The following is a 27,434-nucleotide window of genomic DNA, read 5'->3' as shown; positions in this document are numbered from 1 at the left end:
CAACCAGGGAACGACATCAATTTGTATCTGGGGCTGCTGAAAGAGGAGCTAGACACGCTGTGGAAAACTCCAGCCAATACGTGGGACGCTGCAGAAAAATCAGGGGTTTTCTATAAAATAGCATGACGGACTAAGAATACCTATTTCTTTTATTAGTAGGTATAGATATAGAGGTTTAGAAGATATGAGTATTTTAAAAACATTTGATATCTATTGCGGGTTTAATGTCAGAAAAAATATGAGTTTTCTATAAAATAGCATGACGGACTAAGAATACCTATTTATTTTATTAGTAGGTATAGAGGTTTAGAAGATATGAGTATTCTAAAAAACATTTGATATCTATTGCGGGTTTAATGTCAGAAAAAATAGAAAATTTCTATAAAATAGCATGACGGACTAAGAATACCTATTTCTTTTAGGACATCGATAAGTGCCGACCGTTCGGCTTGGAGGAGCACCAGACCGAACGACTCGTTCGCTCGAGGATGCACCTTTTTACCGAACGAAAAGGTTCGGGACGAAACCCCTCCAGCCCGAACTATCCCCATCAGCACGATCTGAAAAAGGCCCCAATAGCCCATTTTGTTGGGCCTCTTCTCAGACGTGAATAGAAAGCCCCCAAAATTAGGAAAAGTAAAACAAAAACAAAAACAGTAAAAAATGAAGAAGAAAAATGAACTCCTTGCCTTCAAAAAGAAGTTTAGTGTAAAAAATGCCATGGTTGCTGATCCACTTTCATTAACGAAAAGGCATTAACAAATCAGTTTGCCATGGTTAACAAAGGTAAAAAAAAATGCCATGTTTCACACAATAAAAATGTCATGGTAGCAGGAAATAACTTTGCAATGGTTAAAAATGATTATTTGGATATGGAAAAGATCTAGAATTGCCATGGGTGTAACTTAAAATTGCCCTGTTCGAAAACGAGAAATTTGCCATGGCAAATAAACATCTTAAGTAACCATGGTAACGTTCTTCGAATAAGATATGACAACGGCACTACCACGTCTTAAGTTGACATCACTACGAAGTCTACACTACGAAAAGTTGCCATGAAGTTTGCATATATAGGATACAACATGGGAAAATAAATGAAGTTTACACTACGAAGTTGCCATCATGGCAACATATGAAAAAATATATATGGTGAAATTTTTTTTCTCTAAACACATAGAATTTTAAAAAAAATGGAGAAAGCATCTTAACTTGTAATGACATCGTACATGTAATCGCCATGACAAGACAAATTTTAAAGAAAGAAAAAAATTTTCCGTGGAAAAACAAATTGGAAAGAACAAAACTTGCCGTCTTCTCAAACTAATATGTAATGGCCATGGCAAACATTCTTCAGTACCAAGGAAAAAAATGCATTTAGTTGCCATGGAAAAAACACATCTATAAAAAATACTGATTTTAGTTGCCATGGCAAGTTTGCCATGTTTTCGAACATCTTTAGTTGCCATGGCAAGTTTGCCATGTTTTTTTAACAAACTTAATTAAAAGAAGTTTGCCATGTTTTTGAGCGTCTTAAGTTGCCATGGCAAGTTTGCCATGTTTTTGAGCATCTTTAGTTGCCATTGCAAGTTTGTCATGTTTGTGAACATCTTAATTTAAAAAGTTTGACATGTTTTTGAACAAACTTAATTAAAAGAAATTTGCCATGATGCGTAGATCATAGTTATCATTGGTCGTTAGCTAAATTTGTCATGGTCAAGAAAGCAAAATTTGCCATGATACATAGACTAATTCAAAAAAGTTAAACTGCCATCGTGCATGCTCTAAATTTGCCATGATGCATAGACTATAGTTGCCATGGGCCCAAATTTGTTGTGGTCTAGAAAGAAAATTTGCCATGGTCAATTTTTTTAAAATGTCATGGTGCATACACAAAATTTGCCATGATGTGTAGACTATATTTGCCATGCGCCTAAATTTGTCGTGGTCTAAAAAGGAAATTTGTCATGGCCAATTTTAAAATGAAAAAAATGCCATGGTACATACCCTAAATTTGTCGTGGTGCATAGATAAATAGTTGCCATGGGCCATTAACTAAATTTGTTGTGGTCCAGAAAGCAAGAAATGCCATGATGCATAGACTTAATTTTAAAATAAAAATGGTCATGGTAGATACACTACAAATTGCCGTGATGCATATACTATAGTTGCCATGATTGATAAACTAAATTTACCATGGTCCCACGAAATATCCATGGGCATGTGGAAAATTCAATAATTCATAAACAATTGAAGTGGTATGAATAGTATATTTGCCATGTTTTTGCACATCTTTAGTTTGTCGTGGCAAGTCTGCAAATGGTTTTGAGCATTTTAAAATGACATGGCAAGTTTGCCATGTTTTTGAACATCTTAAGTTGCCATGGCAAGTGACATGTTTTTGAACATCTATAAATTTGCCATGGCAAGTTTGCATGTTTTTGAACATGTTAATTAAAGAAGTTTTCCATGTTTGCCATGTTTTTGAACAAACCTAATTAAAAGAAGTTTGCCATGTTTTTGCACATAGTTAAGTTTGCAATGGCAAGTTTGCCATGTTTTTGAACATCTTAAGTGCCATGGCAACTTTGTCATGTATTATATCTTTGCCATGTTTTTAGCATCTTAAGTTGTCATGGCAACTTTTCTGATAACTAACTTAGAATTATTTTCTCTCTACAATTTGCCATGGCAACTTTCTAATAAAAACTTAGAATTTTATTTCACTCTAAAAAAATTGCCATGTCAATTTTCTGATAACAACTCAGAATTATTTTCCACTCTACAAAATTGCCATGGCAACTTTTCTGATAACAACTTAGAATTATTTTGCTCTCAACATGCTGCCCAAATCAATGATGCATATATATATCAACTCTCTGTTCAAAAATGGCTCTGTTCATTACGCATACACAACGGCATCATACAGAGATAAGAAGAATCACAACAATATGTCACTGAATGATGGATTGGGTATGCTCACCGATAGCAACAATGGTGTACGGCGGCACGCAGGATCGAATCGAAGGGGACCGAGGCGCCTGGCGGTGTCCAGGAGGCGAGCACGAGCGTCGTGGCCGAAGCCCTGTCTCTGGCGCAGCCCTTCCGAGCCTTTGAGTGGAGCGCCGTCACCCGGTCAGCGCTGCCCCCTGTCCAGGTCCGACTCGCCTCCCCCGAGCTCGCCTTGCCTGAGATGAAAGCGACAGAAGACGTGGGGCGACACGGCGGGGGACGCCGATGGAGCCTCGCGTGGCGCTTCTTCTCCTCCCCCTCCATTCCTCTCTCCCTCCTCCATCACCCCAGCTTTGGGCCCTCCTTCCCGAACACCACGCCTGCCGGCCCCGGTGCAGGTCCGCCTCACCGAGCACCGCGGCCGCCGCCCCCTGTGCCGGCGCTGGGCTTAATGCGGAGGAGCCGGATCTAGCAGGGGACGCCGGTGGAGCCTCGCGCGGTGCCTCTTCTCCTCCCCCTTCCATTCCTCTCTCCCTCCTCCATCTCCCACGGCTCTGGGCCCGCCTCGCCGAACACCATGCCCGCCGCCCCCTGGTGCAGGTCTGCCTCACCGAGCACCGCGGCTGCCGCCCTCCTGTGCCGGCGCTGGGCTTGATGCGGGGAAGGCGGGATTTGGAGGCGCGTCGCCGTGCTGGGGTGCGGGCCGCATCGCCGGTGGTGGTCTGGAGGCGCGTCGCCGGGGCCGGTGCGCGTCCATGGAGGGGAAAGCGGTGGGTGGGTTGCTTGTGAGTGGAGTGGGTGGGGTGAGGAATAGTGCGGCTGTAGAGGGACGAGACGTTCGGGACGACATGCTGCTTTTCCGAACGAAAAAACAATGACGTGGCTGGTCAGACATGCTTTAAGATTCGTGATTTGATCCAATGGTCCATAGGACGTTCGGCCCCAAATCCTAAAATACAGGCGTTCGGGGGTTATTGATTCCGTTCTTTTATTAATAAGATAATAAAAATAATAAAAAAGTATAGATATAGAAGATAATAGGTCTGAAGATGTTCTTCTTAAGCACCGCTGTGTGTGAAGTATGATGTAACGAATGATTGTAATAGCTTTTTTAATTGATTAACATATCGGGTGTTTTCCAAAAGAGAAATGACGCTTTACATTTTCTCGATTAATAATACAATTACCGTATGTCATGTACGCGGACTTACAACATTTGAGCTCTGTTTGTCATGGAGTCCTAGCCGGGCGTGTTGCGGGATCTATCTGCATGCTGCGTTACGACCAAGAATGTTTGTTGAAACGCAGCTACGTCATCTTCGATTCGATCTGCTCTTTCACGTCCTGCATCTCATTCAGCTCGGAGAAGACGAGCTCCTCGGCCAGCTTCTTCCGGAACGCGTGCACGTCGTCCATGGAGAAACTCCGCGCCAGCTCCTCCCCGTCCCACAGCTCCATCCACTTCAGCGCGAACAAGCCGCACGACGACTCGTCGTTCTGCTCCGGGAGGCCCGGCTCCAGACGCAGCCTCCATCCGGCGACGTGTGCCCGGCCGGCCTCCTCCATGCACCGCCCCACGCCGTCCCGTATCTTGGACATCGCCTCCTCGTAGAACCGTACGCCGTTGTACCGCGCGTAGTTCCCGGAGTCCAGCACCTGGTACTCGGCCTTGGCGAAGTTGAGCACCGTGACGAAGAAGTGCTCCCTGTGGTTCACCAGGAAGAACACCATGTCGTTCTGGAGGTACCTAGCAGCCGTCGCCGCCACGTCGGCGGCGTCCTGGTCCGTCAGGCGTTCGTCCGTTCTTGGCAGGGAGCCCAGGTACTCGAGCCAGTCCTGCTCCTCGACTCCCAGCAGGAGGACGCGGCGGGTGTTCTTGCCGTGCTCGGCGCCCTGGCGGCGGCGGAGCAGTTCGAGGTATGCGTCCAGGACAACGCCGGAAATCTTCCGCTCCGACCCGTCCTGGGACAGGGGCACGGTCAGGGAGCGCATGGCGTCGGCGCGGACACGGAGGTGCGGCCGCTCCGAGGAAACGAGCAGTTTGTCCTTGCGGTCCGCGTGCACCTTGATGAACGCGATCGTGGCGTCTTCCCGCCGGTCGACGACGGGCGCGGGGGCCTGCACGCGGCGGCTCGCTGGCCGGCTGAAGCTCGTTTGTGAGGTCGTGTAGCTGCTGTGCTTCCCCTTCTTGGCATTCCTTTCGCCGTCGGCGGTCCGTGCATGAGTGGGCTTGAAAGCCATGGCTGACGAGGCTCGCATTGGGCGCACGGTGCGTCACATTTATGGGCAGAGAGAGTCGGTGGCTGAGAAAGTGCAAAACACGTGTCCATTCCAAGGTGGATTGGTGAAAAAATTAGCAAGTGGACAGTTCGGAAGAGAGAAACTTTAGTGAGTCGGTTGCTACAGTTGCTAAAGGCGGTTGGATTGGAGACGACGGAACGGAAAGACGCAGGTGGCTTTTTTCCTTTTGGAAGGCGAAAGACGGGACAGAAAGGCTTTAGTAACTTGTGATTGCATCCACTAAGCAACGAATCTCCCGTCAAAATGAGAAAAAGACTATAGAAGCAACGAATCTCCCGTCAAAATGAGAAAAGACTATAGAAGCGTCAAAATGAAAAGACTAAAATCTCAAACATAAGTTTTTCGGGTTTGCTATATCACATCTACTGAAATAGTTATCTTTGACGTTTGCCAAAAAACTTTACAATTCGTATTCCTTTTAAAATGTGCACTCTCTTCGTACGCTGTTTGCTTGTCCCATTTCAAAAGAGCTGGCTCGTATAGGTTCTTCTTATTACGGGTTTGCTATTTCACATCTACTGAAATAGTTATCTCATATCTAACTCCTAAGACGTTTGCCAAAAAAACTTTACAATTCGTATTCCTTTTAAAATGTACACTCTCTTCGTACGCTGTTTGCTTGTCCCGTTTCAAGAGAGCTGGTTCGTTGACTGCCCGCTGGCAAAAGTGCTATGGCGGACGGTGCACATAGCCTTTAATATTACTCCTCTAAATTATGTTTGCACGTTATTTGGAACGTGGCTTAATGGGATACAGGCCAAAACAGCGAGACACATTCGCGTAGGAGCATGTGCTTTATTGTGGGCAGTCTGGAACTGCAGAAATGATTTGGTTTTTAATAAAACAACAATTTTTCATTTTTTGCAGGTTATCTTCCGAGCCACTGCTTTAATCCGTATGTGGTCGCTACTCACTCCGATGGAGGCCAGGGAGCGTTTGGTACTGGATCTATCCGGTGGGAGATGGTAGCACGGGATATATTCAACCGGTTTGGATGACGGTCATGTAATAGGATAGGCAATTAGTTTCCTTATCTTGTTCATGCCGGCCGGTTGTGGCGCTATGGTTTCTTTTTATAGGCTCTTTGTGAGCTTTTCTTTTATTTTCATTTCGGATTTACGACCTTTGTTGAACCTTTTTGCTTGTTAATAAAGTTGGTTGTATGCATCATTCTGATGCAGAGGCCGAGGAGTCCCCCTTTTCGAAAAAAAGAGAGCTGGCTCGTATAGGTTCTTCTTATTGTGGGCTGCAATCTATATGGGCTGCTGCATTCTTTTTCTTTTTGTCGTTTCTTTTTTTCTTCTTTTTCCTGTTTCATTATTCGTTTCAAATTATAAACTATTTTAGTTTCTTGTTTTTGTCTTTTATTTATATTTTATATTCTTTTCCTTTTCCATTTCTTTTTTTATTCTTTGTTTATTTTGTTTTATATTCATGAAAAAAATCACATTGTCATCTGTTTGGTTTAAATGTCCTGCAAATCTTGATTGCGGATAATCTTCTTGCCATGTCCCGTGTCATGTCGTGCATCTAGTGTCTATCTGTCGACCTGCTTGTGTCTGCGTTTTGTTTTGGACCGTTTTACGACGCGATCTAGGGGTCTCGTTTCAGATTGGTTTTGCTAATTTGCATCTAGATAAGAGTTAACAATGTCTCATCTAACTCATATACCGTTAGATATACGTCTTCTGAGTTGCGCATGTTTTTGTGTTTTTTGTTCGTCCTTTATGAAGCAATGAGACCTGATATGACTTTTTTAGCAGGTCGTTTTTATATTTTGTGTATTGGCTTTATTTTGTGGGATGTATCATTTTTGTGGAGGGTCACCTATCTTTTTATTCCTTGTTTTGTTTATTTTGTTGTATAGTTGCAGAGAGCGCAAGTAAATTGTTTTCTTTCAGATTTGCTAAATCCATCTAGATGAGATTTACCGATGTCTCGTCTAAGTTTATAATCATCTGATTTGTTTAATGTTTGCATAAATTTGATCATGTGCGTTCGTATTAGCTCGTTCTTTTTTGTTGTCCATCCTCTTGTCCCATTTTGTTTTTGTGTCGGCCTGTTCTCGCGTTTCTTTTCACATGGGCTCATACATGTTGTCATTTGGGAGGCACGACCCATTTCCTTTTTGTTCTTTTTGATGTGCATTTTTTGTGGCGTGGTGGAGAAATTGTAGAGTCGACCCTCGACTTGTAAATGGATTCGTACTTGTCCCAGTTGCAAGTTCATTCTTAACTCACAAATGGGTATGTGTTTTGTTTTTCATTCTAGTTGCAAGTCCATACTCGACTCGCAACTGGGCTTGTAGTTTGCTATTGTCCCAGTTGCAAGTTCACCCTCGACTCGAAAAGAATATCGTTGTTTTGTGTAGTTGTCCTAGTTGCAAGTCCGCCCGGGTCTATAGTTTGTTTCATCCTGGTTGCAAGTTCACCCTTGATTCGCAACTGGGCTCGTAGTTCATAGTTGTCATAGTTGCGAGTTCGCCCTAGACTCACAACTAGGCCTATAGGTTTTGTAGTTGTCCCAGTTGCAAGTCCATCCTGAACTCACAACTTGTATTATAGTTTTGTTTACTTGTTCGAGTTGCAAGTCCACCCTCGACTCGCAACTCATATCGATGTTTTGTGTAGTTGTTCCAGTTGCAAGTCTACCCTTGAGTTGCAACTAGGTCGGTAGGTTTTTTCATCTTAGTTGCAAGTCGACCCTTGACTCGCAATTGGGCTCGTAGTTTCGTAGTTGTCCTAAGTACAAGTCCATCCTCGACACGCAAATGGCCTCATAGTTGTCCCAGTTGCAAGTCCACCCTTGACTTGCAACTGGGTATGTGTTCTGTTTTCATCCCGGTTGTAGATCTACACTCGACTCGCAACTAGAATTGTAGTTTTTATTGTGTCAGTTGTAAGTTCACCCTTGACTCGCAAATGATATCGTAATTTTGTGTAGTTTTCAAAGTTGTAAGTCTATCCTTGACTCGCAACTAGGCTCATACTTTGTTTTATCTCAGTTGTAAGTCCACCCTTGACTTGCAACTGGGCTCGTAGTTTTATGTTGTCCTAGTTGCAAGTATGTACCCTCAACTCGTAATAGTGCCATAGTTTCGTTGTTATCCCAGTTGTCCATGGGTTTGTGTAGTTTTCCAAGTTGCAAGCCCACCACTCGACTCGCAACTAGAGCCTGTGTTTTTTATCACAGTTGCAAGTCCACCCTTGACTCGCAATTGGCCAATAGTTTATTTCATCCCAGTTGCAAGTCTATACCCTTTACTTGCAACTGGGTTTGTATTTATCCAAGTTACATTTCCAGCATCGAAACGCAAATGGGATTGTAGTTGTCCTAGTTGCAAGTCCACCCTCGACACGTAACTAAGCATTGTTTTTTTTCATCCCAGTTGCAACTCCACGCTCGAGTCTCAACTGGGCTTGTGTTTTGTTCTTGTCTCAATCGCAAGGTCACCCCCGACACGCAAATGGTACCGTAGTTTTGTGTAGTTGCCCGAGTTGCAAGTACGCCCTTGACTCACAACTAGGACCGTAGTGTATTTCATCCTAGTTGCAACTCCACCCTTGACTCGCAACTCGACCTTTGTTTTTTTTCATCCTAGTTGCAAGTCCACCTTTGACTCGCAACTGGACAAGTAGTTTGTTTCATCCTAGTTGCATGTCGACCCTTGACTCGCATCTGGGCCCGTAGTTTGATAGTTGTCATAGTTGCAAGTCCACATTCGACTCATAATTAGGCTTGTGTTGTTTCATCCTTGTTGTAAGTCCATGTTTGACTCATAACTGGGCCCTAAGTTGTAGGTGTCCCGGTTGCAAGTCCACCCTCGACACACAACTAGGCGTGTAGTTGTAGTTCCCCAAGTTGCAAGTCCACCACCAACTCACAATTGAGGCTTGTAGCTGTAGTTGCCCTAGTTACAAATCCACCCCGACTCACAACTGGACCGTAGTTTGCTTCCATCCCAGTTGCAAGCCCATCCGTGACTCGTAACTAGGCATATAGTGTGTTTGTCATGCCAGTTGCAACTCCACCCTTGACTCGCAACCAGGCTTGTAGTTTATTCTCACCCCAGTTGCAAGCCCACCCATAACTCACAACTAGGACTATAGTTGTTGTTGCCTCAGATGCAAGCCTACCCTCGGCTCGCAATTGAGCCCGACCTTTTTTATTCACACCTAGTTGCAAGCTCACCCTCGACTTCAACATGGCTTGTCCTTTTTTTTGTTCACACCCAGTCGCAAGTCCACTCTCTACTCACAACCGAGTTCGAATTTTTGTTGTTGCCCAAGTTGCAAGTCCACCATCAACTTGCAACTAGGATTTGAAGTTTTTTGTTGCCACCTCAATTAAAATTTCACCTCAGTTGCCAGTCGATCATCTGTGACTCACAACTGGGCTCCAAATTCACGACCAATTTTTGAATCCACAAGCAAATTTTGAACTCGTGATTTTTTTTAATCACAATTTTTTTGGAACTCGTGAGTATCTATTTTCATATTTTCATTTTGTATAGTCGCAAATATTTTTCAAACCCGTGAACATTTTTTGTACCCGCCAAGTTCGCGGACATTTTTCAAAGCAGTGGATAATATTTAAATTCATCAAGTTTTATTAAAATATTTACTTGAAAATGTAAGCTTTTTACCCGAAAGCACTTTCATCATTTGAAAAGGAAAAAAAAATAATGCCCACGTAGATGCTTTTTGGGGACGTACAGACTTTTTGTGCTTTTTCTTAAGGTTAGTGTGATGCAAGGTACAACCGATTGTTATTTTCACGATCATTGTTTTTCTTGGAGGAGCCCAAGTGGGAATCGTGAGCCACGTTAGTGATGGGCTGGACGTTAGCTACGTGAGCGATTCTAAAAAAAAACATGAGCGAGGTTAGCTGTCGTTACAAAACAAACACACACACAATGATGATGTCATACTTAGATGTGAGATATTATGTGAGATATTATCTCACATCTAGATAAAATATAGACAGACCTAAAAACCTAAAATCGCTCACGTAGTTTATGGTCCATGTTTATGGTCCACCTCCACAATACTTTTCCATACTTGTACAATCTAAAAAAAAAACCCTAAAATTTCATGGTCCATTACAATCTGAAAAAACCTAAAATTTACGGTCCGTTTGAGAACATTCAAAGCCCAAAAACACTAAAAAAACAGAAATTGGCCCTTGGAATTGGCTTAATATGTTAGACAATATAAAAATAATATTAAATTATGCCAAAATTATATATAAATGATGTAAATATAGGATGAATACTAAAATTTGTAGATACGTTTGAGATATATCAGACATCACACACAATTGCATTTTTTAAACTGTTTGTGATGGCAGGTTACATTTCACATACATTTTTCTTAGAACGTATGCAAGAAATCACACATAGTTAGACTTTTGAAACCGTTTCAGTGATATGCTTCATCACACACCCATATTTTTGCAAAACCTCTGTATCTATCTAGTTACTAAGCTCCCATGATTTCCTGGCCTCTGATGGCTTGGGGGTTGTGGAGGGCATTTTTTGGCCCATTTATGCTTCTTCTTTTTCCCGCTTGACACTAACGGCATGATGTGCAGCAGTCTTGCAGCACCCCTTGCCACTACACCACATGCTGCACAATCAATAATTGACCGTTCAATTTACTGCTATCACAAAAAACCCGCTTAATTTACTGCATGCAACGCTTAATGTTTTAATTATTGCTTAATTAAATAAATAAACAACATATTATCTTATGCTTGTGGACCAATTTATAAACCGGTTAGGAGGGGTGCCTTAGCAAACAAAAGTGCTCTTGCCTGCGTACTATACCAGTAAGATTGTGCCTTGTGTCTTTAGAGCATCTTCAATAGAAAATGTAGGTGAAAAACTAACTAACTTTTGCATCTTCGGGGTCCAAAAAGTCACCTCCTATAAATGATGTAGATGTGAAAAGAAAACACCACCTGACCCAAGTGATGTAAAATATAACATCCCGAGATGCAATTAAATTTGCATATCCACCTTCAAGTAAAACGGCTGGTCGCGTGCCAACCATTGTTTATTTCTTTTCTCCCCATCGTGTGTCTTCTTCCTTCCGCCGCCTGCTGCACTCCCGCCACCGCCCGCCCACCCACCGCACCACGCCACCGTCGTCCCGCGCTAGATCCAGTTGCCAACCACCCCCGCCGTCGTTTCCGTGACTCTGCCTCCGCAGCCCGCCTCGAATCGTGCTCGATTCACCACCGCCGCCGCCGTCCGATTCGCCACCGCCCCGAGCCCTCACCCCATTGCCGTCCGCCACCATGCCCCCGCCCCAACCCCACCCCACCACCCCCGTCGATTCGCCACCACGAAGCCCCCGTCCCAAGCCACCACCCCAACGTCGCCTGACACCAAGTCGCCACCCGAGCCCCCACCCCACCGCTGCCGCCTAATTCGCCATCGCAAAGCCCCAGCCCAGAGCCCCCACTTCACCGCTATCCACCAGCAAGCCCCCACCCCACCACCGCCCGCCACCAAGCCCCCACCCCGAGCCAACCAATTATCACTACTATAATTCAGCAATAATGCAATCCTTTTCACCAAATACTTTTATAAAGATGCTTAAACATGATTGCCACTTCTATACTGCAATCCTTTTTTCTTGGAAAAAATAGCACAACTAAATGACAATTACACACAACGAGTCAACCAATTGAAATAGACCGCATACGACATAAGTATAGGGGACTTAACCCATGACCGAAGAATAGGCGCGGCAAAGCGCGTGTCATGCTCTAGTAGGGAATCACACACAGTTGCATATTCAAAACTGTGTGTAATGATACATTACATGTACACACCTTTTGCAAAAATCGTGTGCAAACATCACATACATTTGTGTTTTTTGAACCGTGTGCAATGATAGTTTACATAGACACACATCTTTTTGTAAAAAACTGTTTGCATGACATCACACACATACATTTACGAAATGTGTGTGATATTACAACATCACACACATTTTTTGTTGGATGTTACATCGCACACAGTTTGAGTTACATCACACAGTTTTTTTAAAGCGCGTGCATTAGATGTGTCCTCTTAGTAGCATTCTGCACTAGTAAAGTCTTGCATGGATAGAGGATGTAATCTTTACCCTCTCCTCTTCATTTCTCGTTCAGCAATAGCGATGAATTCCTTTCCGCCATTCATAAACCACAAGCTTGTCTGCTTCTTCGTCCATCAGATCTTTTCATCTGCACAAACGAGGGGTAATTCAAAACACATTAATTAATGGATGTCTGGTGCGTGGATAATCACGAGATTTTGAGGGTGCTCCATATTGATATTGAGCCTCTCCATAACAACTCATGTCTCTAAATGCGTGTGATGACACTAATTAACGACCAGTTAATCTGCACGAACACTTATGAATTGAATACATTAATTAATCCACTCAAAAAATGTCTTAATTTATTAGCCACGTGGCGACCTACACCCAGCAGACAAAGCAGCGCATATTAGCAGCACACTGACAAAGGGCATGGGAGCAGCGCTTACTGGGGCATCGCCTGAAATTTGAGCTCCACTATCCCGCCGTTGAACGAGGGATGAGCTCCAATTAAGCCACTGATGACCTCGAGGATTGAGATCCTCCTATACCGCCGACGACGACCGAGGATTGACCTCCTATCACGCTGCCGCCGACCGACCGAGCATTGAGCTCCTATCCGTTCATCGCTCTATAAATCTCTCTATTCGGAGAGCGGGTGTTTACTCTAAGTATTAACTCAATTATTGCATCCCCAACAACCAAAATACATATGTACCGGGTAGTACATCACATATAGTTATATTTCTAAAACTGTGTACGATAAGTTGTCATCTCGCACAATTGCTTTGATGAAATCATGTGTAACATCGACACATCGAACATGTGCGCTGTATGTAAAGCGTGTGAATGTACAACACAGTGAGATAATTAGTTTCCCTTGCCGTTATTAGATCCACAATTTCCCCATTTTCCCCAAATCCCTAGCTAGCCCCCAAATTCCCTCACGTAGTGCTCACATTGGCGGAATGCGGACGAGTGGCAGTGGTGGTTTCAGTGCGGCTGCTCCGGCTCATACCGTCGCACTCGGTAGGGCAATGGGGGCGCCACCATGACATTCACCGCCGAGCAATTGCCTAAGGTCATCAGAAGGGTTGTGTACTTCGGCTCCGAATCATCTTGTACTCTTGTCGGGTTAACTAATAAATCCTGATCTTTTTTAATTTGTCCAAAGTAGCTCCCTCAGTCCGTCCTGAATGGATCCCGCTTTAGGAAAGCAATCAACAGTCAGATCCGAAGTTTGACTTCAGACATCCGCAACATGAGTTTGAAGCCGAGTTTTGTGCCGCCGAGAAGTACCAAAAGCTAAGTTGTGTGCACGGACACACTCCCGCTTGACGTGTATGCATGGAGGGATTTGACATTGGCAGACGGTTTCTTAGTTTCCCCTTAGAGTTTAGTGCTAAGTTAATCCTTTAAGTTGAGTTAATACCCTTTGACCCACTGATCCAGGATATTTAACATTCATAGGAATATGAAGCTTGTGCCATTGTTAAGTGGTTGGATGATGAATGGCACAACAGGGCTCGAAGTATTATCACTAAGATTCCAGAAGATAACGACAAGTTGAAGAAGAAAGTGACTGATCTGGAGTGTACAGTCGATACGATGAAGCAACAAAGAATCAATCACATGAAATAGATGAAAGCGAGAGACAAGAAGGAACTAGCATGTGTAGTTGTAGTTATCGCATTAGCCATATTCTATGTGTTGTTTGCAACGATGATTTGGCGGTTATTTGATTATTATTATGACGCCCCCATTTATAATCATACGCGCAACATGCATGATCATGAAAGGTAACTCATGTCAATATCACAACACAACTGTATGACACAACATATAAACATAACTCTTTATATTACAAGCCAGGTCCATGAAGGCCCAAAATACAACTCGTCAAAGCAAATATTATCTGAGTATAGACGTAGTTAGAAAAGTATTATTTAAGAAGGCTGAGCAAAAACAACGACACTAGATCGAAAGGCGAGGCCTCCTGCCTGGGACCTCCGGACTACTCTTGGTCAACAGTCTCCACGTAGTTGGCACCGTCAGGGTATCGTGCATCCGCGGTGCTACCAAGTGTTGTAGAAACTGGGTCGAATGAAAGAGTAGCAAACCAACGGTGAGTACTCATCCAAAGTACTCGCAAGACTTACATCAGATCTATACTAGTTATGGATTGGTATCAAAGAAATGGGGTAGTATCTGTGGACTATACTGCATAAATGCCAGAATAAGGGGGAGAAGCTCATCCTATCGAAGACTACATCATTTTGTAGCTATCATCTTGCAACAGTAGAAGAGAGGAGCTAAAAGTGCAACTATTCCTAGGTGGTTTTGGTAATTCCTAACAACATATAGCTCATTGAGCTAATGCTACTTGAAGATAAATATTTCAGGAAAAGCTCAATGATTGGAATGGCATGGATTAGAAATTGGACCCCTCAAAATGCTAAGGACAAAAGATTGGCTCAAGCTCAAAGCACAAGACTCTACATTTTATTTTTAGTGATCCAAGATCACATTGAGTCCATAGGACAAGCCAATACTATTAAAAGAGGGTGAGGTGTTGCTTAATGAGTTGCTTGCTTAAAATGCTTAGTGATATGCTCCAAAAACCCTCAACTACTTTCTCATATCCACATATGTCCCAAACCAAAAGTCAAACTCGACCCCACCGAAATCTTCTATCCGGCGCCACCGAGTTCACTTGACATAGCAACTGCCAGAAACCCTAGTCACTTCGGTCTCACCGAGATGGGATTGCACACTCTCTGTTTCCCTTCATAACATTTCGGTCCAATCGATATGAGCGATCAGTCCCACCGAGATTGCAATGCAAACTCTCTGTTTCCCCTTCGTAACGTTTCGGTCTAACCGAGATGAATGAATCGGTCCCACCGAGTTTGCCTGACCAATTCTCTGTTTGCCTATTACCAAAATCGGTCCCACCGAGTTTGTGTAATCGGTCTCACCGAGATTACATTATGTCGTAACCATAATGGAATCGGTTCCACCGAGTTGACATATTGGTCCCACCGAAAATCCTAACGTTCACATTTTGAACTAAATCAGTCTGACCGAGTTATATGATTTGGTCCCACCGAGTTTGGTGATTTGTGTGTAACGGTTATATTTTGTGTGGAGGCTATATATACCCCTCCACTCACTCTTCATTCGAGGAGAGAACCATCAGAATATGCCTACACTTCCAACATACATTTTCTGAGAGAGAACCACCTACACTTGTGTTGAGCTCAAGATGTTCCAATCCAACCACATAAATCTTGATCTCTAGCCTTCGTCAAGTTGCTTTCCATTCAAATCATCTTTCTACCAAATCAAATCCTATGAGAGAGAGTTGAGTGTTGAGGAGACTATCACTTGAAGCACAAGAGCAAGGAGTTCATCATCAACACACCATCTATTACCTTTTGGAGAGTGGTGTCTCCTAGATTGGTTAGGTGTCACTTGGGAGCCTCCGTCAAGATTGTGGAGTTGTACCAAGGAGTTTGTATGGGCAAGGAGATCGCCTACATCGTGAAGATCTACCCTAGTGAGGCAAGTCCTTCGTGGGCGATGGCCATGGTGGGATAGACAAGGTTGCTCCTTTGTGGACCCTTCGTGGGTGGAGCCCTCCGTGGACTCGCGCAACCATTACCCTTCGTGGGTTGAAGTCTCCATCAACGTGGATGTACGATAGCACCGCCTATCAGAACCACGCCAAAAATCTCCGTGTCTTCATTGCGTTTGCTCCCTCCAGACTCCTCCCTTTACCTTCATATGCAATTGTTTTACATTCCACTGCTATACTCTTAGAATTGCATGTGTACGTTGATTACTTGTTTGTGCTAAGTTGCTAAAATCTGCCAAGACTTAAAATTGGGAAAAGGCTAGATTTTTATTTGGTCAAGTAGTCTAATCACCCCCCTCTAGACATACTTTCGATCCTACAAGTGGTATCAGAGCTTTGGTCTCCATTTGCCTTGATTTCCATAGCTTTGGTGATCATAGCCTTGGTTTCACAACCTAGGAGAGTATGGCATCTAGTGAGGGAAATTACCACCGTAGAGGTCCTTACTTTGATGGTACTAATTTTTCTAGTTGGAAGCATAAGATGAAAATGCATATTCTTGGACATAACCCCGCCGTTTGGGCTATTGTGTGTATTGGCTTGCAAGGTGAATTCTTTTATGGGAGAGAACCGAACCGTGAGGCTAGCGCGGAAGAGTTGAATATGCTGCAATACAATGCTCAAGCTTGTGATATTCTCTTCAACGGATTGTGCCCCAAAGAATTCAACAAAATCAGCCGTCTTGAGAATGCAAAGGAAATTTGGGATACTTTGATTGATATGCATGAAGGTACCAACTCCGTCAAGGAATCCAAATTGGATGTGCTTAAAAGTTAACTTGACAAGTTCAAAATGAAGGATGGTGAAGGTGTCGCTGAAATGTACTCTAGGCTTGCTCTCATCACAAATGAGATTGCCGGCTTAGGAAGTGAAGAGATGACTGATAGATTCATCATCAAGAAGATCCTAAGAGCCTTGGATGGAAAATATGATATCGTGTGCACATTGATTCAAATGATGCCCAATTACAAAGATCTCAAGCCAACAGAAGTCATTGGAAGGATTGTTGCTCATGAGATGTCACTCAAGGATAAGGAAGAGCTTCACAACAAGTCAAGTGGTGCTTACAAAGACTCATGTGATGCTCCCACATCATCAAGTGAGAAACAAAACTTCAATGAAGAATTGAGCCTAGTGGTGAAGAACTTCAACAAGTTCTACAAGAGCAGAAGCAAGGAAAGAAGTTCCAAGTCAAGGTCCTACAATGACAAAAGATCTTCAAGTCGTGAACTTAATTGCTACAATTGTGGAAGACCCGGACACTACTCCAATGAGTGTAAGACTCCCTACAAAAGAAGAGAAGATTCTCCCAAAAGAAGGAGTAGGAGAGAAGAATCACCACCAAGAGAGAGAAGGAGTAGAGATGACCGTTATGAACGAAGAACATCATGGAGAAGCAAAGATTCGAAAAGGAAGGACAAATCATCAAGGGGCTACACAAAACGAAGACATCAAGCTCACGTTGGTGAATGGGTATCCGGCTCCGACTCCAATGATCACTCCGACAGAAGTTATCACTCCGACTCCGAATATACTCAAGATGGAGGTGTTACCGGTCTAGCACTTGTGTCAACCAACTCCTACGACATATTTGAGTCACCAAATGAAGGAATTGGAAGATGCTTCATGGCTAAAGGCCCAAAGGTATCACACCCCGAGTATGTTGATTTCAATAGTGATGAAGATGACTTTCTAGGTGATGATGATTTACTTTTTGACAATTCTAGTGATGAAAACTATGATGAACTTTCTATTAATCATGCTAATCAAGACAAAACGAATGACGATGATAAGAAGGAGATTGAGCGTCTAACTAAAGAGCTAAACACTCTTAATTTAGCTCATGAAACTACCTTGGAAAATCATCGAGAACTTTTAAAGATTCATGAGAAGTTATGCTTCGAAATGCTCAACCTTGAGCAAGAGCATGGGTTCTTAAAATCGATCAATGATGATCTTTGCAAGAAAAGTTCTTCTTACATTGCCAAGCATTTACTCTTGTCTACTTACATGCCACAAGTTAAATCTAGCAATAAGAGTAAGAAATATTCTTCTTCTAGTAGTAACAATAATCATGCTAAACCCAATGATGTTGCTTCTAGTAGTTCTCTTGATTCCACTAATGATTCTCTTAGCCAAGTTACACTTGAGCAAGAAAATAGCTTATTGAAGGGAATTATAGAGAAAGGTGTTTACAAGAGCCTTGCCGGAAGTAAGCAATTTGAGGAAATTGTAGGCAAGCAAGGAAGACACCAGAAGAATCAAGGTGTTAGTTTTGAACGAAAGTTCAATGCCAATGGAGTTGAGTGGGAAGAAGATCAATACCCCAAGACGAAATTTGGTCCTCAACAAGAGAAGTATGATCCTACTTCTTTCCAGGGAATAAAAGCTCAAGATGATCTTCCACCACAAGACCACAAGCAAAAAGGCAAGGACAAGCTTCAAGAGGAGATTGATGCATTTGAGGAAAAGCCTTGGTCAAGTGGGTTCCCAAGACTACATCAAGTTCTACTTCATCAAGTACGACTACAACTCCAAGGATTCCCGCCAAGATGGTGTGGATCCCGAAGAAGAAGAACTAGAGAGTTCTTGAGGGTGACTCCGTCAACATACTTCACTCATATCATTTTGGCGAGGACAAGTGCAAATAACTTCCATATCTTGCACTAGTTTAAGGAGTCACAAACCCTCTTGTTGGTAAGACAAGGGACAAGGTGACCTAATGCATTCATGGACATCATCTCATGTGAATATCACTCTATGTCTATGGATATCCTTATTTGTTCCTTGTGGGACTAACCCGTGTAGGTATTGAAAGTGCAACTCACTCCATAGGATTGCTCCAAAGGATCTACATCAACATTGAGCATCTACATCTTCAACACCTACATGAAGTCATCATCGACAAAACCCAAGGTTATTTCATCCCTCTTAGGGGGGATCTCACATGTAGGGGGAGCTTTACTCTAATCAATTGAGCTAAAGCAACTCTAATGGTGTGAACACAACAATGCTTTATGTAAAAGTGGCAACCCCACTTGTGCTTAAACAATGAGTATGACTTACGATCAAATGTTCTCATTTGACTCCTAAGTCAATATACTCATATATAGATGACCTAGTCATCGCCAAATTGCTTGATAGATGCTAGAGTGATTGTGCATGCTTTGTCACATATTTCATTTGCCATCTTATTGTGTGAGCATGTTGGTTGCATATTTTACTCATTCGAGGACATCCATTTGTTGCTTTGATTGTTTGGCTTTTTCTCTTTTACCAAATGGATGGAGAAGAATGCCTAAGAACTCCCTCTAGCTATCTATGATTTTCTCATCTCAAACTCTATTCATACTACATCACAAAGTTTGATCAAGTCAGATTCGAACCACTCTGTGTGAGGAGCACTTGGAGTCCCCGATTCGTCATAGACTTAAACTTCCAAAACCTCTTTGTGCATTTCGGTATGACCGAGTCATCCATTTCGGTCACACCGAGATCATTAAGTTGATCTAGGTTTTCAATCTCGGTGCAACCGATTAGAACTTTTCGGTCACACCGAGTTGTAGCAACCGCTTGTGATTCTGCATCTCGGTGCCACCGAGTTGTTCCACTCGGTCACACTGACACGGTCGGGATATATATACCCACGGGTGAGATTTTGGAAATGCCTTCAAAAAACTCTTAGCCTGCGCATGTCCTGCTCTGCCGCCTCAGGTCTCCGGATCGTCCTCTCGCTGCCAGCGACCTCCCGCCGCTGGTTTTCGTCGCCATCAACGGATTTCTGCCCCTCCGTTGCCGCCGTAGCGAGCTCCGCCAAATTAGGGTATCAGTTCGATCTTTTGTGCTATTCCTTTAACTCCGGTTCATAGCACATTACTTTTCCATGATCATGACCATGTATGCAATCAATCTATCCACTGAAAACATCCCTTAGGTTAGGTTTGATTTGAAAATTTAGGGTTAGGTCTCCGCCGGACTCATCTCGGACCGACCGAATTGTAGATATCGGTCTCACCGATTTGGCTTAGGCCATTGCAGTTGCACCTTCGGTCTAACCGAAAACTGCAATCGGTGTGACCGAGTTCGATTCTTTGTGAAACCCTAGCAGTCTCGGTGCCACTGAACTGTGACTCGGTCTGACCGAGTTCACTAGTTTAGGTTCCAAAAGCTGCTTCAGTATCACCGAGTTTACAAATCGGTAGCTCCGAAATGCTTTCTGTGAAGAACTAAAACTAAGTTTTTAAGTCATTCTTTTTGCAAAAACTCTGCACTTTGTGATGCTCATCCACTCTACCTCATTCATATCTATTCACAGGGTATGCTGTCAGAAAGTTTGCAGAAATGTCTGACCAGAGCAACAGCCAGAACAAGTCAGAGGAACACGTACAATTGAGTGAGGGCACTAGTCCCTCTAGCACTTCTGATGAGGGCAGCAAGAGCACACCAAGCAACTTGCCCAAGGCAGCCACCAGAACAAGGAAGAAGAAGACCTCAGATTCTGAAGATGAGGATTATGTGGCTGTTGAGGAGGAAGTCAGCTCCAAGAAGAAGGTGCTGAAGAAGGAGTATGGCACAGTTGCATCAACTAAGCCTGGCTAGCACAAGAAGGCCCCTGCCAAGAGGGTGCTAACCTTAAAAGTTAGAGCCTCAACTGTTGAAACCTCCAAGCCAACTGAAGAGGTTGCTAGAGAAGGAAAGAAGAGGAAGGAAAGGGTCAAGAAGACCACTGCCAGAGTACTTGGTGGATCCTCCATTATGAGAGATTCAGAAGAAGAGGAGGAGGAAGAGGATGCCGCACCAGCTCCTAAGGCTCAGAAGCTTATGGGAGATGCAATCAAGTCAGGGGCTGCTCCATCTAAGCCCAAATCTGCTCCAAGGCTGCTGCTCAGAAACCCCCCAAACCCAAGAGGAACACCAGGAGTATACCTGCTGAGGAGAAGAACAAGGCCCCAGTGCCTGAAGCTGAAGAAGAAGATGATGATTCTCATGTTTTGAGGAAGCTGAATCCCAAAATTCCTGACCACAATGATGCTCATCCAGTCGCTGAGGACATGCACATCAGGAAAGATGTAGGATTGAGGTTGTGGAGACAGCCTGATCCATATGTTGTTAGGAGGAGGACTGCAGTTGACTACAGGTTCCATACAAAGGAACAACAAGATTTCTATGAGATAATTTTGCTTGACAAGAAGCCCATAGTGTGTGACATGAAATGGGTGGACTGGGAGTTCATCTGGGAAAATGAAGATCACTTCCCTGGAGTGTATGACAGCTTTAAGGCTTGTGGAGTTGATGAATTCATTGGACAAAAGCTCACCAAGTGGAATGATGAGTTGATCATGCAGTTTTACTCCACTGCCCACTTCTATCCAGATGGAAGGATAGTTTGGATGTCTGAGGGTACTAGGTACCAGTCCACAGTTGAAGAATGGTCCAAGCTAATCAATGCCCCCAAAGAACATGAAGATGACTTGGATGTGTATGCCACCAAGAAGAAAGACCACAACTCAATGGCAAACATGTACAAGGAGATCCCTGATAAGGCTTTGGAAACTCACAAGCTTGGATCTGTACATTTCTTGTTGTCTGGTCTGCCTACGATCAACTGGATCTTAAGGCACACATTGCTACCCAAGTCAGGAGATCACAAGATGATCAGAGGACACCATCAATATGCTGCAAATTTTTGATGTTCCCCAGAAGTTCAAAGTTATGAGCTTGATTGTATAAATGATCAAAAGGACTGCTGCTGATCAAAAGAGGAGTTGTGGATATGCTCCACATATTCAAGAGCTCATCAACTCTAAGATGGGCACATGGACTTATTTGCTGGACAAGGAGCATCTACCTCTATATCCTGAATTTGAAGATAACACTGTTGTGATGAATGAGGAAGAACCATCATCAGCTCAAGTCCAGGAGAAGAGAGCCAAGGAAAAGGCTGAGAAAGCTGCCCAGATGCCAAGTGTTGAAGAGGCATCTCGAGTCTTACTGAAGAGCAAGCAAGATCAGTTAGGCTATATGATTCAAGCTACACTGAGGATTGAGAAGGGCTTGGCCACCCTGACTCAGAATCAGGAGAGCCTGGAGAGGATTGTGGAAACAAAATTCTATGATCTTGATCTGAAGGTGACTGAGATTCAGACTGCAGTTGAGAAGCTTCAGGAGGAAGAAGAGGAGAGGAGAGGAAAAGCAACCACTGATGCTTTTAAGCGTGTGCCACGAGGTCCAAGGTCTTTTGCAGTGCCAGTCTCAGATGCCAGAGCTTCAGTGTCAGCACCAGCAGCCACAGCTCCAGTGGCACCTCTAGTACCCGCTCCATCAGCTCCAACTACATCGTCGGAAGCCTTCGTCCTTGGAGTTCTATCTACACCACCTCCCGAAGACCAACCCTGAGAGACGTATAGCACTATGCATTTTCAAACTTTTTGGTAACTTGTTGCAAAAGGGGGAGAAATATGTATAGATCATAGGCTTCGAGAGAGTGTCTGCTTTTTATCTCTCTTGCTTTTGGTTGAACTTTTTGTGTGCTTGTGTGAGATACTTTATATCCTTATGTCCTTGTGAGATACTTATGTGATCATGTGGTTGATCATATGCTACATTAACGTTCGGTTGAATGATGCTATCCTTTATATTCCATATATGATCATTCACTTGCTTGGTGATGAGTGCATGCTTCTAGTTTCTATCATTTTGAGCGCTCCACCAAGATGTATGTGACACGGAAGAGTAACCCATGATCCTAATTGATTGTGCATTTGCATTCAAAAGCAAATTTTAAATAATGCACAAATTTAGGGGGAGCTCTTGCTTATCACATACTTCTCAAAGTGATGATGTTTTTCAATCTTATAATCATTTGTCGAAGCTTTGATCTATATGTCGTCATCAATTACCAAAAAGGGGGAGATTGAAAGTGCAACTATCCCTGGGTGGTTTTGGTAATTCCTAACAACATATAGCTCCTTGAGCTAATGCTACTTGAAGATAAATATTTCAAGGAAAGCTCAATGATTGGCATGGCATGGATTAGAAAGTGGACCCCTCAAAATGCTAAGGACAAAAGATTGGCTCAAGCTCAAAGCACAAGACTCTACATTTTACTTTTAGTGATCCAAGATCACATTGAGTCCATAGGAAAGGCCAATACTATTAAAAGGGGGTGAGGTGTTTGTTGGGGAACGTAGCATAAATTCAAAATTTTCCTACGTGTCACCAAGATCTATCTATGGAGTCATCTAGCAACGAGGGAGGAGTGGATCTACATACCCTTGTAGATCGCGCGCGGAAGCGTTCAAGAGAACAGGGTTGATGGAGTCGTACTCGTCGTGATCCAAATCATCGATGATCCTAGCGCCGAACGGACGGCACCTCCGCGTTCAACACACGTACGGAGCAGCGACGTCTCCTCCTTCTTGATCCAGCAAGGAGGGAGGAGAGGTTGATGGAGATCCAACAACACGACGGCGTGGTGGTGGAAGTAGCGGGATTCCAACAGGGCTTCGCCAAGCGCTGCGGGAGGAGGGAGATGTGTCATGGGAGGGAGAGGAAGGCGCCAGGGCTTAGGTTGTTGCTGCCCTCCTTTCCCCCACTATATATAGGGCCAAGGGAGAGGGGGGGCGCAGCCTTGGCCCTTCCTCCAAGGAAGGGTGCGGCCAAGGGAGGAGTCCCTCCTCCCCAAGGCACCTCGGAGGTGCCTTCCCCCTTTAGGACTCTTCCTCTTCCTCTTCTCTTGGAGAATGGGCCTCTTGGGGCTGGTGCCCTTGGCCCATATAGGCCAAGGCGCACCCCCTACAGCCCATGTGGTCCCCCGGGGCAGGTGGCCCCACCCGGTGGACCCCCGGGACCCTTCCGGTGGTCCCGGTACAATACCGGTGACCCCGAAACTTGTCCCGATGGCCGAAATAGCACTTACTATATATAATTCTTTACCTCCGGACCATTCCGGAACTCCTCGTGACGTCCGGGATCTCATCCGGGACTCCGAACAACTTTCGGGTTACCGCATACTTATATCTCTATAACCCTAGCGTCACCGAACCTTAAGTGTGTAGACCCTACGGGTTCGGGAGACATGCAGACATGACCGAGATGACTCTCCGGTCAATAACCAACAGCGGGATCTGGATACCCATGTTGGCTCCCACATGTTCCACGATGATCTCATCGGATGAACCACGATGTCAAGGACTTAATCAATCCCGTATACAATTCCCTTTGTCTAGCGGTACGATACTTGCCCGAGATTCGATCGTCGGTATCCCGATACCTTGTTCAATCTCGTTACCGGCAAGTCTCTTTTACTCGTTCCATAACACATCATCCCGTGATCAACTCCTTGATCACATTGTGCACATTATGATGATGTCCTACCGAGTGGGCCCAGAGATACCTCTCCGTTTACACGGAGTGACAAATCCCAGTCTCGATTCATGCCAACCCAACAGACACTTTCGGAGATACCCGTAGTGCACCTTTATAGTCACCCAGTTACGTTGTGACGTTTGGTACACCCAAAGCACTCCTACGGTATCCGGGAGTTGCACAATCTCATGGTCTAAGGAAATGATACTTGACATTAGAAAAGCTTTAGCATACGAACTACACGATCTTTGAGCTAAGCTTAGGATTGGGTCTTGTCCATCACATCATTCTCCTAATGATGTGATCCCGTTATCAATGACATCCAATGTCCATGGTCAGGAAACCGTAATCATCTATTGATCAACGAGCTAGTCAACTAGAGGCTTACTAGGGACATGGTGTTGTCTATGTATCCACACATGTATCTGAGTTTCCTATCAATACAATTATAGCATGGATAATAAACGATTATCATGAACAAGGAAATATAATAATAATCAATTTATTATTGCCTCTAGGGCATATTTCCAACAGTGTTGCTTAATGAGTTGCTTGCTCAAAATGCTTAGTGATATGCTCCAAAAACCCTCAACTACTTTCTCATATCGACATATGTCCCAAACCAAAAGTCAAACTCCGCCCCACCGAAATCTTCTATCCGGCGCCACCGAGTTCACTTGACATAGCTACTGCCAGAAACCCTAGTCACTTCGGTCTCACCGAGATGGGATTGCAAACTCTCTGTTTCCCTTCGTAATGTTTCGGTCCAACTAAGATGAGCGACCGGTCCCACCGAGATTGCAATCACTACAAAAAAAGACACATCCGTGACATTTTGGGCCGAACGAAAAAAAATTCTGTCATACATATGACACTTCTATGACGATAATTGTGACAAAACCCGGTATCATCATAGATGTGGTGGGCTCCTACTTCTATGACAAAAAATCATGACAGAAAATGGGCTTTTCGTCCTGGGTGGGCCGGAGACGCAGCTGCATGACATTCTTTGGGCCGTCCATGATGGAAAAAACCATGGTAGAAGCGAGGGCGAGGAAAATTTCAGGGAGTTCCCGGTTACGGTGGGAGGTCGGGGGCCGAGCGATGCGCGTTTCTCTCGTACAAGTACGCGCGTGTGTGCGAGGTGTTGGCTCTAACTGAACCCGAGCGAGGCGTTGGGCTCTAACTTAACCTGAGCGATTGCACTGCAGGCTACGCGTTACTGAACCCGGGCGATCGATCGATGGCTGTTAACTGAACCCGATCGAGCGATTCCTTCACTACTGCTGCTAACTGAAGCCGATCGATGCTGCCTCTGGATGAACAGTGAGTGTTGCGGGGGGGGGGGGGGGGGGGGGTTGGATGAACAGTTCCCGGAGGGGGTGTATGAACAGGACCCCGTGGTGTTGCCTCTGGATGAACATGACCCCGATCGATCAAGCCGGTTGGGGCTGAATGAACAGGACCCCGTGGAGGGCTGGATGAACAGGACCACCCCGTGGAGGGCAGGATGAACAGTAGACGGTGGAGGGCAGGATGAACAGTAGCCCATGGAGGGGTGGTCGAACAGGAGCCCGTGGAGAGGGCTGGTTGAACAGTAGCCGGTGGAGTAGCGTGCGGTGGAGGCTGGATGAACAGGAGCCCGTGGATGAACAGTCACAGGTGGAGGCTGGAGGAGGTCGACGATGGATGAACAGTAGCTCGTGGAGGCTGGAGGGGGTCGACGGTGGAGATGAACAGTATCCCGTGGAGTCCCGTTTTGCGGTATGCCACACCCCTCCCGATGAACAGGACCCCCGTTTCGACCGTAGCGCTCCAACACAAGTCCGTTTCGTCCGTTTTGCGGTACGCCACACCCCTCCCGATCAACAGGACCCCCGTTTCGACCGTAGGAGGTCTGTTTCCTCCGTTTTGCGGTACGCCAGACCCCTCCCGATGAACAGGATCCCGTTTCGAACGTGGCCGGTCGAACACAAGGCCGTTTCCTCCGTTTTGCGGTACGCCAGGCCTCGTTTCCATCACCTGTTCCGTCCAAGCCCTCCCGATGAACATGACCACGCATTCCGTTCTGACCCAGCCGGTTGGCTCCCGCGCATTCCGTTGCCTCCCGATGAACACGAGGCATTCCGTTGCCTCCCCATGAACACGACACATTCCGTTGCCTCCCCATGAACACGACACATTCCGTTGCCTCCCCATGAACACGACACATTCCGTTGCCTCCCCATGAACACGACGACGACGCTGTTTCTCCGTTCCGACCCAGCCATGTCAACGAGCCCTCGCCGTACGTATGCGTGAGTAGGCGTTCGAGACCCTGCCCGTATGTACACATACGTGGCTGTATTTTCTTTCTTGCACCCTGGCCGCCTCTACTACGACACGTGCACGCCTCTACATCCACCAGTATATATGTATGTACACGTTCGCGACCAGAATGACAACACTACGTACGCTTCGACCAGGTGGGTCCGACTGTCAGGCACTTCCTTGCATGCGAAGATGTAGCTGGTGGGTCCCAGCAGTCAGGGGGCGAAATACGGTGGCCTGTCCGGTGGGTCCCCGCTGTCAGGTGGAGGAATAATTATTTTGCATGTAATAAGGAGGCACTTCCTTGCTGCGGACGTGGACCCAGCTGCCAGCCTCTCCACGTACACTCCACGTCCGATGGAAGCCGTTCCTTGACCACATTGACCACGCCGCGATGAGACCACCAGGGCGGTGGACGACGGCGAGGCCTAGGAAGGGGACGACGCGGAGCCGGGGAAGACGCGGCAGTGGATGCCCACGCGTAGAGGAGTAAGAGGGCACTGGTTCGCTGCGGTGTGAGGCTGCCGTCGCCGCAGAGTAATAGGGGGTGTGGGTGAGTAGAGGGATGGCATGGCCAGCGGTGGGAGTAGTAGGGGGCGGTGAGGTCTCCGCCGCATCGCAGCCGGCCACGGGAGGCAGGAGCATGAGGCACGACTGGCGCTGGTTTGGGCGGCTGGAGCAAGAAGACCAGAGGTTGAAGAAGCACCACGGCCGTTGGATGGACATCATACGGTCACTGGAGCTAGAATTGTGCATATTGACTAAGTTGACAAAGCCCT

The 27,434-nt window shown here is 45.1% G+C and overlaps 1 protein-coding gene across 1 annotated transcript; it reads right to left on the bottom strand.

Annotated features, from left to right (window-relative positions):
• Positions 1 to 2,501: 2,501 nt before the first annotated feature.
• LOC147990834 (uncharacterized) lies at positions 2,502 to 5,198 on the bottom strand. The gene has a single exon (XM_087532276.1). It carries the CDS (start codon positions 5,188 to 5,190, stop codon positions 4,258 to 4,260), a length of 933 nt encoding a protein of 310 aa, XP_087388402.1. The 5' UTR covers positions 5,191 to 5,198; the 3' UTR covers positions 2,502 to 4,257.
• Positions 5,199 to 27,434: the final 22,236 nt, after the last annotated feature.

The sequence above is a fragment of the Triticum urartu genome, chromosome 1A (genome assembly GCF_056163025.1).
Source record: "Triticum urartu cultivar PI428250 chromosome 1A, HENAU_Tu73, whole genome shotgun sequence".
Lineage (NCBI taxonomy): Eukaryota > Viridiplantae > Streptophyta > Magnoliopsida > Poales > Poaceae > Triticum > Triticum urartu.
Note: the sequence above shows the minus strand (reverse complement) of the source record. Positions and strands in the feature narration are given on the sequence as shown.